General features: G+C 47.9%; 1 protein-coding gene across 5 annotated transcripts in view; it reads left to right on the top strand.

Moving 5' to 3' along the window:
* The first annotated feature begins 4122 nt into the window (after positions 1 to 4122).
* KIF13A (kinesin family member 13A) overlaps positions 4123 to 14516 on the top strand; it is a 185840-nt gene continuing 175446 nt past the window's right edge. For all 5 annotated transcript variants that reach the window (XM_040432694.1, XM_040432696.1, XM_040432695.1 and 2 more), the window contains exons 1-3: positions 4123 to 4243; positions 4274 to 4406; positions 5262 to 5358. In XM_040432694.1, the coding sequence (XP_040288628.1) occupies positions 4352 to 4406; positions 5262 to 5358 (152 nt within the window). In that variant the 5' untranslated portion in view covers positions 4123 to 4243; positions 4274 to 4351. The remainder of the gene's footprint in view (positions 4244 to 4273; positions 4407 to 5261; positions 5359 to 14516) is intronic.

Below are 14516 nucleotides of genomic sequence, written 5' to 3' on the forward strand. Positions count from 1 at the left end.
CCCCTTCCTCCCCTGTAGTTAACTCGTTGGTGGCCAGTGGGCCCTCTCCCCTCCCTCCTAATTAAAATCTCCCCCCCTATCATTGGTGGCAGCGGAGAGTACCGATCGGAGTCCCAGTTTAATCGCTGGGGCTCCGATCGGTAACAATGGCAACCAGGACGCTACTGCTGTCCCGGTTGCCATGGTTACTTAGCAATTTGTAGCAGCATTATACTTACCTGCGAGCTGCGATGTCTGCGTCCAGCCGGGAGCTCCTCCTACTGGTAAGTGACAGGTCTGTGCGGCGCATTGCTTAATGACCTGTCACTTACCAGTAGGAGGAGCTCCCGGCCGGACGCAGACATCACAGCTCGCAGGTAAGTATAATGCTGCTACAAATTTTCCGATTTTTCCACGGATTGAAAGTCAATGGGTCCGCGAAAAAAAAACGGAAAACGGCACAACGGCCACGGATGCACACAACGGTCGTGTGCATGAGGCCTTATCCTGTGATGGCCTAATGCACCTCCAGCCACAGAATCCACAGTTCTTTGCTGTCAGGTGAATGCTTATTGTCTAAGTTTTGGGGCCTGTATTGGCCGACAGTTATATATTTTATCTCTAGCCACATGATCACACCCCTGTCTCACTCCTCTGCCTCTCATTATGGTGGTGTATGAACCGTATTCACCATAAGGACCTTCTAATGTCACTGGGTCATGTGACTGTGCCCCCCACCCCGTACTGTGCCCCCTTGTACCCTGCATTGTGCCCTCTTACCACACCCTGTGCAGTGCCCCTAGTCCTTCCCTGTACAGTGCTTTCTCATACCCTTTTATCCGGTCACGGTATGGCGGTGTTATCGGCTCACTCTACAGAGATGTTATCCGGTCAATGTATGGCGGTGATATCCAACAACTGGATGGCCATAACTGTATCCCTTTCCCTGCCCACACCGTCCTTTTTTAAACCTTGCATGAGCGGGAAAAATATGCAGATTGCGGTGCTAACGACCTTTGCGCCACAATCTGTGTCAGAAATACGCCTAACATAGACGTATTTCTATATGATAAATGACCACCTAATTGTATTATTATTCGGGGGTAGGGCTAATTTCTTTATATTATATAGATTCTAGTGTATTATACTGTGCCCTGTATTTCCCAGTAGAAAATGATCCTTGGGAAACACTGTCCTCATCCCTGACCACCAGGACCAGGTAGCGCTCTGTCAGTACATGGCGGCCTCTCCTCTCCGCCACGCTGCTCCGCTGTGTACTGGTGCTTTTTCTGACACTAGGGCTGCGTTCACATCCTATTTTTGCCATCATTTAATGCATACCAAAAATGTATGTGGTAACAGATGCCTCAGACTGATGCCGTACAGTGGTGTCCGTTCACCATACAGTTCTATGGTAGAAAAAAAAATGTACGTTAACGTATGCATTTTTTTATGGACTCTGCAGGATACAAAAACATGGAGTGCTGCACATTTGTATACATCAGACCGATGGGAAATAAAAAATTTCTAGGCTCCAGCAGGGCACATTTTTGAGAATTTCCCTTTAAAGAGGACCTTTCACCATAATAAAACCTCTAAACTAACTATACAGACGTGTAGAGCGGCGCCCAGGGATCCCCCTGCACTTACTGTTATCCCCGGGCGCCGCTCCGTTCTCCCGGTATAGGCTCCGGTATCTTCATAGTTAGGCTCCACCAGGGAGAAACTGCCGGCGTCTCCTTCTCCTATGCTGTAGCGCTGGCCATTCGCAGCGCTCAGCTCATAGCCTGAGAGTTTTTTTCTCTCTCAGGCTATGAGCCGAGCGCTGCGATTGGGCAGCACTACAGCATGGGAGAATGAGACGGCGGCAGGTTCCACTGGGTGGAGCCGAACATATGAAGATACCGGAGGCTATAACGGGAGAACGGAGCGGCGCCCGGGGATAACAGTAAGTGCAGGGGGATCCCTGGGCGCCGCTCTAGACGTCTGTATAGTTAGTTTAGAGGTTTTATTATGGTGAAAGGTCCTCTTTAAGGCTACTTTCACACTTGCGTTCGGGGTTCCGCTTGTAAGCTCCGTTTGAAGGCTCTCACAAGCGGCCCCGAACAGATCCGTAGAGCCCCAATGCATTCTGAGTGGATGTGCATCAGGATGGCTCCGCTTGGCCTCCGTTCCGCTCAGCAGGCGGACACCCGAACGCAGCTTGCAGCGTTCGGGTGTCCGCCTGGCCGTGCGGAGCCAAACGGATCCGTCCAGACTTACAATGTAAGTCAATGGGGACGGATCCGTTTGAAGTTGACACAATATGGTGCAATTTCAAACGGATCCGTCCCCCATTGACTTTAAATGTAAAGTCTGGACGGATCCGTCTGAACTACTTTCACATTTAGAATTTTTTCTGAACTATAATGCAGACGGATCCGTTCTGAACGGATCCCAACGTTTGCATTATAGGAGCGGATCCGTCTGTGCAGACACCAGACAGATCCGCTCCGAACGCAAGTATAGAAGTAGCCCAAGACGCATTAAAAATGGCCCCTGATTTAAATACATATTTTTTGTGGGAATTTTTGCCAATGATGCCCCTCTGGTATGTCACGGTCCATGTTGTGGGACTATTTATGTACTTGTAGTAAGTGTTTGCTGGCTGCAAATATGAGCTGAAGGTTTTTCAGGTTTACCTGCCATTAAAGTCAATGGGGCCCGTCGCGAACATTTGTTTGCGAATCGTCCCAGCTGATGTTCGTCCATCACTAGTAACGGGTCACCAAGCAGCATGTCCTGCTGGGCACATGCCACTTGAGGACACGTCACGCTGAGGCCAGTCATTGGCTGCACAAAGCAAGGTCCATAAATGCACGGCTGGGCAAGCTTGATGTGGAAGAACATGACTGGCCCCCACAGAGCCCCCCTGACCCGATTGTAAGCCAAGGCATCTCCTCCGACACCAGTGCCTGACCTCACAAATGTTCTTCTGGATGAATAGGCAAAAATTCCCACAGACACATTCCAAACTCTTATACAAAGCCTTCCCAGAAGAGTGGAAGCTGTTTTGGCTGCGGTCTATAAACATCGGGAGGTCTGGGTTCAGCGCTTTTAGGGGGGCTGCAGGGCACATTACCTTAGCAGACAGTTTTAGGGTGTCTGGGAGAACCAGGTCTTTATTGATTTTAGGGGGTATTAGATCTCTATTCATTTCAGTGTACTAAAGGTCGGAATTGTGACTGAAATTCCGTACATTATGGGTATGTCCTACATAAATGAGGGTATAAAGACCAAACATTTTTCCCCCTTGGAATCTCCTGGAATGTCCCAAAGGTAGACAGTAATGATGAGCGAACGTGTGTTTCACGTTTGGCGCATCTTAAAATTCCGTTATGGATTCCGCTACCACGGACCATAAGTCATGGCCCAAGTTATTGACAACGGTCAGGGGCATAACTACCATAGCGGCAGACCACGCCACTGCTATAGGGCCCAGAGCAAGAGGGGGCCCAGTCTTAGTTGGGATCATCTCCTCTTCTACTGAAGCTGAAAACTTGGTCAGGACTCTACCCTCTAAAGGAACAACTTTTAGCAAATGAGGCAGCGGAAAAAATGGCCCAAGGGTCATTGAAAAGGGGTTTAGGCGGAAACCCTTCCGTCCTGTGTGGGGGGCCTGGTTTGATACTTTGTATGGGGCCCTTACTTCTCTATGTACGTCACTGCCAATGGTTCCAAAAATTTTAGGACAGTCCATAAAAATAGCTGACTTTTTCCTGTTTCTGTCGGAAAAAAAATAGATTTTCTTGTGGCTGGTGGTACCTGAGGAGGTTATTTTGGTTGTAATTCTCCTCATCAGATCCACAGTGGACACTGGTAAGGAGTTCTTAGCAGTATATGGAGCTACAGACATGTAGAACTTCTCATCTTTATCATTAGTTATAGTGGCTGTCCATGATTTGGGGATAAGTTGTCCAGAAATAAGAAATCTTCTGGTGGTCAAGCCTGCTCCTCAGCCCAAGGCCAGTCCGGAGGAGCTCAGGGGAAGGTGGCCTGATCCGGACTGTCCTGTAGGTGGCAAGGCTGGATCTCGGGAAGGACGGAGCCCGAATGACTCCAAGGAGAGGAGGAGGAAGCGGAGGGAGGGGCTGGCAGCAGCACTGGGCTCAGCTCCTGCCTGCTCCCAGATGATAATGGCGACAGGCGCAGGGCTGGGACCTCTCCTCCGCACGTAGGATCCACCGGGCGCTGCCGGCACCGGGATGGGCTTTCTCGCCCCGGGAGCTCCTCTTCTTCCCGCGACATCTGCAGCAGCCGATTCCTAGGAGCCCTTGATCGGAGCCGGATCCCGGGCGGTGGTGGAGGGAGCTCCCGATCGGATGAGAAGAAAATGTCGGATAGCAAGGTGAAAGTGGCCGTCAGGGTCCGGCCCACGAACCGGAGAGGTAACGAGCGCTGCTTTATATCGGGGAGGGGGCTGCAGAAAGTAACCCGTGCAGTGCCGGGCCCCTCTGACATCTCACCGCCTATTGTGGCACCTTCCTATTCCTCAAAGTGTCAGTGGGCAGAAGGGGGGAAAAAAACTTCTTGGAAGTTTATTGGGGGCGGTTAACCCTTTAGTGGCACACTTTCTAGTCCAGTTATTTAGTATCACGGGGTCCATTCAAGTTGGACACTTGCCTCCTAGTCCTTTCAGGTGAGATGCTAGCAAGCGTCGTTTTCTGAATCCTCATTGCTATAAGTATTTGCATGCTGGCAGGATGGCAGCTTTAGCAGTCCATTGTCGCAATGCCACTTTTACCCACTGCTGCGGGCGCATTGAGTCACCCATGTTATGTAGCCCAGGCTTTGCCTATGAGCTTGCGACTTTGGAATGAATCCCATTCTTCCCTTAGATATATAGCCACATGGGATTTTGCCAGCGGGCCTATCTACCACAGTGCCCAGGGTACTGTACATATGAATTATGCCCCGGGGCGGTCTACTGGCCTTCATGGGATATGGGAAAGTTAGCCAGCTTGTTCACTTATGGGACATCCTGGCATTAAGATGTATTGGAAGGAAGCAGGGCGTGAAGTGCTATCATGTCTGTGGTCTAGGGCAGGGATCAGCAACCTCCTGCGCGCCAGCTGTTGGGAAACTACAACTCCCAGCATGCATATTTGCTCTGCTCCTCTCAGAGAAATGAACGGAGCATGATGGGAATTGTAGTTCCACAACAGCCGGAGTGTCGGAGGTTGCTGACCCCTGGTCTAGGGGCTTGGATCACTAACCATGTGCCTAATAATTCTTTGATTTAGAGCTGGATCTGAACACGAAATGCATTGTGGAGATGGAAGGGAACCAGACGGTGCTGCACCCCATACCTGCCAACAACAAGCAAGGAGGAGAGAGCAGGTAACCCCCTCCGGGCTTCTAGTGATATTGCAGGTGCTGGAATACAGTGGAGGAGATCATTTGCCTTCTGTGGCTGCTGCTCCATTACCATACATTTGTATATGTGAATGTCTCTTCCCGTCCGCCCCCTATACCTTTGTCTTCATGTTTTGCATGCCAGGCGGTTGGGGACATAGATACCACCATTGCTGGCGATATCAGGTGGAGGACATTACTCCACCGCAACAACTCTAGTCAGATCGGTCAAGATTTAGGCATAAACTGAATGGGCCTCATTTTTCAAAACTGTCTACCAGGAAAGCTGCCAATAGCAACCAATCAGAGCTCACCTTTCATTCTTTCAGAACACCTTAAGAAATAAAAGGTGAGCACTGATTGGTTGCTATGGGCAACAAAGAGCTTTCCTGTTACAGTTTTGATAAGTGAGGCCCGATGGGTACAGGAATGCAGGAATTATAATCTAAATCCAAATGAGATGCCAATAGTCCTCAGACTGCCTGATGCTTGTTGCCTCCTAAGGACAGCGTCCGTCTCTGGTGGTTTTACATCGCCCGATGCAGGCCGTATAAGTCAATAAGCCAATCGGCACTCGTTTACAAAGTTCTGACGCCAGCCAGTGCCTGGGCCAATGTGGGGTCATCCCCTGTTTACACGGGAGGACGGGTTACCGATGAGTGAGCAGTTTTTTGCATAAAAGATCCAATCGGATCACCTGAAGGTGGATCGCTGCCCTGTTTATATGGGGCCTGTCCGCCCAATCTTTGGCTTGCGTAAAAGCCACTATATATATGTGATCGGTTCTGAGGTCAGACTATTGTGTAGAGGGGCTTATCTGTTCATTATCGGACTGCCAAATATAACCGCCAGTTCAGCCGTTAGTATTGCTCCAACCATAACTTGTAATGTGATAGTATATGCATTGTGTCTGACTGGGCCCAGAATCTATAGGTGTCCATTCAGGCAGGGTATACAAATGATCAGCTCTCTTGATGCACCCTGTTACATGGGCGGATAGAGCAGATGATTACATGCAGCGATCTCCTCCACAGTATAGGGACGAGTGATCGCTAATGCATCGCTTGTCCTTATACTGTCTTATTGTTTGCCGGCAGCAGAGCTCCTATTACACGGCACAATCTGCCGCTAGGAAACCAGGATAACATATTAAAAGATCCCGATTACCAGATGAACAAGCGTTTGCTCGTTCATCGGGTAATCGGCGGCAGTATTACACTGCCAGATGATCGCTAACGAGCGAAATTAAAAAAAGAGAAGAAGGCGTATCTATCCTTTATACTTTCTCTCCTTTTATGATCCACTCCTGATTTTGGCTTCCAAAACTGCATAGGGAAACTTGACAGTGTGGCCTGACCCTAAATAGTGCGGCCGACTCTGGCAGGGATTAAATGGCCAGCAGAGTTGAGGATAGATTGGAGGGGAGCGATGGTGCTAGATGGGAGGTCACAGAGGAGGATGTTGCAGTAGTCCAGACGGGAGATGATGAGGGCACGCGCTAGTATTTTAGTTGACTAAGGGGTGAGGAAGGAGCAAATATGTGAGATGTTCTTGAGTTGGAAGTGGCAGGTGGAGGTAAGGGTTTGGATTTGTGGCTTGAAGGATATGGCAGAATTAAATGTTATCCCAAGGCAGTGAGACTGGAGAAAGCACGGCACTGTTCATTTTAATGGCTAGGTCTGGTAGGAGGTCTGAGTGACCTGGGAGAACGATGATGGATTATGTTTTCTCTCTGTTGAGTTTTAAGAAGCAAGAGGAGAAGAATGAAGATACAGCTGATAGACATGCTGGGATTTTAGATGTGACATCTGGGCCAGAGTGATAGATTTGAGTGTCATCAGCATAGAGGTGGTATTGAAAGCCATGGGACCCTATGAGCTGTTCTATGAATGTATAACTGACAAAAAGTAGGAGGACCCAGGACAGAGCCAAGAGGGACACCTACAGAGAGAGAGTGGGATGAGGAGGTGGTGTAGGAATGGGAAACATTGAAGGTTCTATTGGTGAGGCATGAGGAGATCCAGGAGAGAGCCAGGTCTCTGATGCCGAGGGATAAGAGGGTTTGCAACAGGAGAGAGTCTGGGTCAAAGGCATAGGACAGGTCATTTGGTGACCCCCAATAAATCACTCTTTAAAGGGGTTGTCTCACTTCAGCAAATGGCATGTATCACGTAGAGAAAGTTCATACAGGCCTCTTACTAATGTACTGTGATTCTCCATATTGTCTTCTTTGCTGGCTTGATTCCTTTTTCCATCATATTATACATTGCTCGTTTCCAGGGGTTATGACCACCCTGCAATCCAGCAGTGGTGGTCGTGCTTACACACTATAGGAAAAAGCGCCAGCCTCTCCGGTGGCAGGGACCATGGGACCGCACATAGGCTAGTGCTTTTTCCTATAGGGTGCCACCGCTTAGGGATTGCAGGGTGGTCGTAACCATGGAAACAAGCATTGTATAATGTGATGGAAAAATGAATCCAGTATACAAACTACAGATTGGCAAGTTAATAAAAAGCAGGACGTGCTCAACCCCATATGCAGTGGTGCATCTATACCCGGGGTGGGGGGCAGATCCTGCACTTGTGGTCCGCTGCTAATGGCAATCCCCAGCAAAAATGCATACAATGGAGGATGCCTGCAGCGGACCACAAGTACCACAATGGACATCCTACACAGGATAGCAAATGTGTGGATGTGATAAACAGTAAAAATAATATAACAGAAACAAAGACCGGTGCACTCTGCGGTCTCACCCTGTCTTTGTTTTTGTTCTAAAAATGAATCCAGCCGGCAAAGGAGGCAATACGGACAATACATTAGTAAGTGCCTTGTATTAACCATCTACATAATAAATGCTATTTGCTGAACTGAGACAACCCCTTTTAATATAAATCACGCAAAGGCATGGGGTCAAGTTACAGGACTGAGAGCGCTCTCTGTTGTGCGGATTACTGCTTCGTATTTGTTCCAAGAGCATTTCCTCCCCGAGACCCTACCCTCAATAAATGAACACCAGGCCCACACCCGCGCCTCCTGGCAGACATCTCGCACAATAGTCCTGTCTGCTGGAGATTCCTCTGGCCCATGTGGTATATACATCAGAGTTTACTAGTTGGAGGTCTACCGCATTCACAGCTTAGAGTACGTTACCAGCACCTGAGAAGTCCAGCAGATAACTGTAAATTAACTTAAAATAAGCCTGTTGGAGGGCTGCCAAAATACCAGTGCACCAGACTGTAAAAATAGATCAGGCGTTGGAGCCCGGAACGCAGGCATTGTATAGTGCCGACTGTATTGAGGACAGCCGCGCGCTCTGTAGGTCAGGATCTCGCTGAGGGTCCCTGCGGCTGTGATAACTGTGTACTTTGTGTGTTTGCGTTATGGTATATACAGGATCTAGGCATCTAGACGGTTTATTGAATGTCCGCGTAAACTGTCCTATTCGCCACGTTCTCAGTCCTGTAGGTGGAGAAATGATCAGCCCATGTCTTACAACGAATTAATATTACAAAACTAAAATCTCTGCGGCATGGAAATGACTTTTTAAGTCTAAATATGGACTTTTCTCTACTGCAAGCCAAGCACACGTCAGATCTGGCTAGTAATAAAGAAATATATCATTAGCTAGCTGACGTTATATGGCGTAAACGCGGCGTAGTACCCTGAGACTGGATCTCCTCCAGGAGCAGCTCTCGAGGGATCCCATGCAGCCTTGTGCCCCCAGAGCAGCCGTTCCTCCTGTAACTTTGTATCTAGCAGTGAATGTTTATTTATATAGGGATGATATTTTCCGTCTCGCCGCCCCCCTCATTACTATAGACACGAAAATGAGTTCCTCTTAGGCCTCATGCACACGGCCGTTGTTTGGGTCCGCATCCAAGCCGCCGTTTAGGCAGCTAGGATGCGGACCCATTCACTTCAATGGGGCCGCAAAAGATGTGAACAGCACTCCGTGTGCTGTCCGCATCCGTTGCTCCGTTTCGTGACCCCGCTAGAAAAATATAGCATGTCCTATTCTTGTCCGTTTTGTGGACAAGAATAGGCATTTATACAATGGGCCGCCCGTTCCGTTCAGCAAATTGCGGAAGGCACACAGACGGCTTCCGTATTTTTGGGGCTTTGCGGACCGCAAAAAACGGCACGGTCGTGTGCATGAGGCCTTACTGCAGATATTTTCATCTGTCCATCGGAGATCATGCGCCATACGTGTGGCTTCACTTCTGTAATGTCATGCACAATCCTTAGTATAGAGAATAAGGCCTCATGCACACGACCATTGTTTTGGTCCGCATCCGAGCTGCAGCTTTTGCGGCTTGGATGCGGACCCATTCACTTAAATAGGGCTGCAAGTGCCGGCGCTCCAGGAATGTGGAGCTGAAGAGAAACCACCATGATTGTGTCCTGCTCTTGAGGGGTCTGGGTGGGGGGTGGGATTGTAGGGTTACTTGTTGATGGGTGGGTACGGGTTAATGTTTAAATTGCATATTCCATTTGATTCTATGCATAGATTTATGCCATGTCTTTTGTAGTCATATGGTGTGTATTGTATATACTATATATGCCCATTATATGTAAACAATGTCTTATTGATGCTTGAGAAAGACAAAAAATGATAATAAAAACGTATCTAATTAAAAAAAAATAGGGCTGCAAAAGATCCGTTGCTCCGTTCCGTGGCCCGCAAAAAAAATGTAACCTGTCCTATTCTTGTGCGTTTTGCGGACAAGAATAGGCAGTTATATCAATGGCTGTCCGTGCCGTTACGCAAATTGCGGAATGCACACAGATCCCATCCGTGTATTGCGGATCCTCAATTTGCGGACCACAAAACACACAACGGTCGTGTGCATGAGGCCTAAGGCGTATCCATCAGAAAGTGAGAAATGATGAAATACTACCTATAGGTTCCCCTGCTGAGGTTTCGGTCCTCCCGGACCGCGGTCAGGGTACTGATCTATGTTAAATTGAAATATTGAGTGGAGGAAACAGATGACCGGAGAGCGATGCAGCCGTCTTTCTCCTGTACAAATGCTTTCACTATTATGACAATGGCGTGACCAAATTTATGGAGGACCGAAACGTTGGCAGATGCACCTATATGTGATATTTTATCATTTCTGCAAGTTAATTATGCTTCAATAAAGCGTACTCTCTCTCTCTACATTGGTGTTTGTGCTGTGGCTTCTACTTATGTGTATTGGTGGAGCCCCTACCACATGGCACCTAAACTACATTCCTGGGTTCTGACCTTAAAGGGGTATTCCAGTTGTTTGAAAGTATCCCCTATCCACAGGATAGGGGATAGCTATTAGATTGGTGAAGGTCCTAGCGGTAAACAGGGGCCCACACCCCCTGCAGCCCCCTTGAAATGAATGGAGCAGCTGCTCCATTCATTTCTATGGGAGTTCTGGAGATAGATGAGTACAGCGACTGCAGAGGTTACGGGGCCCTCGTTCCCATGATCCCAGCAGTAGGACCCCCACCAATCTGTTATCCCTTAGACTAGATGGGCCAAATGGTTCTTATCTGCCGACACATTCTATGTTTCTATGTTATCCTGCGGATAGGGGATAAGTTCAAACAACCGGAATACCCCTTTAACAGACTTACCTCTGTTGTCGTTTCACAGTCCACCAAGGCGTTAGGCCAGGGTTCATACATGCATACAGATGGTATGATTTTTTTGGAACGTTTTAACATTGCATTGGTTCCAATTTTTTTAAACTCATTTATATATATATATATAGCGAAAAATCCAGTGTTTTTTCTGACATGCTGCAGTTTTCTCAACTGTATAGAAAAGGGTCGTCCATCAGGGAGACCATTTCCCATATGCCCATTGTGCATATGGCCATCATGGAGGGATGGGGGGGTTCTGATCTTGACCCCATGTTTATTGGCCAGAGAGCTGCTAAAAAAAATATGGCGGCTCCCACACAATAGAGCTCAGAGCGACCATATATTAGATCGGAGTAACCCTGGGGGTTTGCTGCAGGTGAAGTTTGTGGTCTTCCATGGCTGGGAGATCTTGGACATCAATCAGCTGGAGGCCAGGCAGACTTCCTTTTGTGGAAAGGTTGTTTAGGTTGGAGAATTGATTTAAAGGGGTTGTCCGGATTTAGAAGAACATGGCTGCTTTCTTCCAGCGCCCCACTTGTCCTTAGGTCGTGTGTGGTATTGCAGCTCAGCCCCATTCACTTGAATACCAGACACAATCCATGGTGAGATGTGGTCCTCAGTCTGGAAGAAAGCAGCCATGTTCTTCTAATCCTGGACAAACCCCTTTAATTATCTTTCATGTATTTTTACTGTTTAAGGCCTCCTGCACACAACGTTTTTTTTTTTCCCGCTTACGGGCCGTTTTTTGCGTTCCATTTATTTCAATGGTTCAGCAAAAAAAAGGAATGTACTCCGTATGCATTCAGTTTCCGTATTTCCATTTTTCCGTTCCGTTGAAAGATAAAACATGTCCTATTATTGCCCGCAAATCACGTTCCATGCCTCCATTCAAGTCAATGGGTCCGCAAAAAAAAAAACGCGGAACACATGAGGAATGTACTCCGTATGTCTTCCGTATCAGTTCCGTTTTTTGCGGAACCATCTATTGAAAATTTTATGCCCAGCCCAATTTTTTCTATGTAATTACTGTATACTGTATATGCCAAACGGAACCATAACAGAAACAAAAAAACTGAACAATGGATCCGTGAAAAACGGACCGCAAAACACAAAAAAAGCCATACGGTCGTGTGCATGAGTCCTAACTTTAATGGCAAAGACATTATGTGGAAACGTCGGTCCTGGCGCTGCATGCTGTACCGTGATGTGGTTTTCACTACAAGCCACTTTACGACCATTTCTTAGAACTAAGAGTGAAATGTAAAGATATGTCAAAAATACAAATATAATTTATTTAAAGGGGTATTCCCATCTTAGGCCGGGGGCTCAGTGTAGAACAGAAAACACCAGAGGGGAACTGAAGCTAGGACTGCTCTCCCAACGTTTCAGTTTGGACGACGGATGTTAAAAGGTCATCAGTATCTGATCGGTGGGGGTCTGACATCCTGGATCCCCGCGATTGGCTATTTGAGAAGGCACTGGGCTCCTGTGAGCGCCACGCCTGCTTGCAACTTACCAAGCACAGCACCGTACATTGTATAGCGGCTGTGCTTGGTATCGCGCTCAGTTCCATTCACTTCTATGGTGCTGTGCTGCGCCTGGGCCACGTTAATGATGAAAGTGTCATCACTGGCCTAGGAAAAGCTGAGATACGGTCGTGGTGCTCACGTGATCGCTGGTGCCTTCTCAAACAGCTTGATCGGCTGGCAAGGATAGGTCATCAGTCCCAAAATCGTGGAAAGCCCCTTTAAGTAGCGCTGGCCAAAAAACTCTGCATGCGGCATTTTTTTCGGTCCGGCGCTGTCAGTCTATGGACCTGTGCAGTAAGAGTACATCAGTACTGATGTATGTGCACACACCCTTATATCCTCAGGAATTTAGGGGATCGGACCTCTAGGACCCTCACTGAGGATAAACGGGCTGCATTGTGAATCCAACTCTGTGTACCCTCCTAAGTATTTCCCTGCACAGCGGCGCACCTGGCCCTGCACGGAAATACAACTTCACTGGGGCTTCCGATGGGACAGCGGATCGTCAGGGTGCCGGTAGTCAAACCCCCACCTATCAGCTACTCATCATTGGTAGGCCTCCTGCACACGACCGTATGTATTTGGCGGTCCGCAAAAAATACGGATGACGTCCGTGTACATTCCGTATTTTGTGGAACAGAACAGCTGGCCCCTAATAGAACAGTACTATCCCCGTCCGTAATGCGGACATTTTTTGTGGAATGGAAATACGGACATACAGAAACGGAATACACACGGAGTACCTTCAGTTTTTTTTGCGGGCCCATTGAAATGAATACGGTCCACAAAAAACACGGAAAGAAAATACGTTTGTGTGCATGAGCCCTTAGACACATGAAAAGACCCCTTCAATGTGGCCCCCGGAAATCCTCTGGAAAATGTAGAGTGTGTGTGGGTCTTGAGAACGGGGCTATGCCTGATCTGATAATCTCATTCACCTGCTTTGTATACTTTGGCGGTTCGGCAGCCGATGGCTTGTGTGTCATGCGCTGCCTCAGTAATGTTCCTGGATTAGGACTGAAAACAACCGAATATCTGGAAGTAACAAAGGAGGCTGTTCTTCCAGTTCTTGTACATGCCGCTTTAGGTCTCCATTGTCGCCTCACGTACATCCACTCCTGATGCTTCTTGTTGAGGTGCATACAGCAGCCCCTTCTTCAGACACTGAAGCGCCATATGGGTGGCTTCCTCCTCCCAACAGTTTTATCTTCTCCTCCTTTGTTTTAAAACAAACGCCATATTTTATTTACGTCTCGGAACCTGAGACTTTCTTAAGTGCGTCCTAGTAAGACACGATAATGTGCCTTAAGACTATAGATTACTGCAGAACATTATGGGTGTAAGTACCATATGGCGCGGCTCATCAGTTGTCACTAGGAGGTCACAGATACCGACCGAATTGTCATCTTGCTGCATTTTGTCTCAATTAGTGTCGCTCATGTAAAAACTATTATTCTGGAGTTACAACGCATTTCCCCAGTAAAATGAATGCACGCAGCCCCTATTTACCTTGAGCTTCAACCAGAGTAAGGGGGCACTTTTTGCGGATAAGATGCGTACGCATTCATTTGAATGGGGCCGCAAAAGACGCGGACAGCACACCGCGTGCTGTCCGCATCCGTATGTCCGTTCCGCTGCCCCACCAAAAAAAAAGAGAAAATTGGTCCATGTCCTAATTTTGTCCGTTTTGCGGAAAAGAATACGTGCTGATCCACAAAATCAGAACGCACACGGCCAGTATCTGTGTTTTGCTATTGCGGATCACAAAAGAGATATGGTCGTGTGATTCCCTCCCTCAGGCCTCACGCACACGACTGTATTTTTGGTCCGCATCTGATCAGATTTTGTTGCGGATTGCCCACGGACCCATTCATTTCTATTGGTCCACAAAAAAACGGACAGCACACAGATGTCATGTGTGTGCTGTCCGTTTCCATGCAGTTGGGCCCACAGTTATAGAACCTTTTTTATTCTTGTCCATTTTGCGAACAAGA

The sequence above is a fragment of the Bufo bufo genome, chromosome 5 (assembly GCF_905171765.1).
Source record: "Bufo bufo chromosome 5, aBufBuf1.1, whole genome shotgun sequence".
NCBI lineage: Eukaryota > Metazoa > Chordata > Amphibia > Anura > Bufonidae > Bufo > Bufo bufo.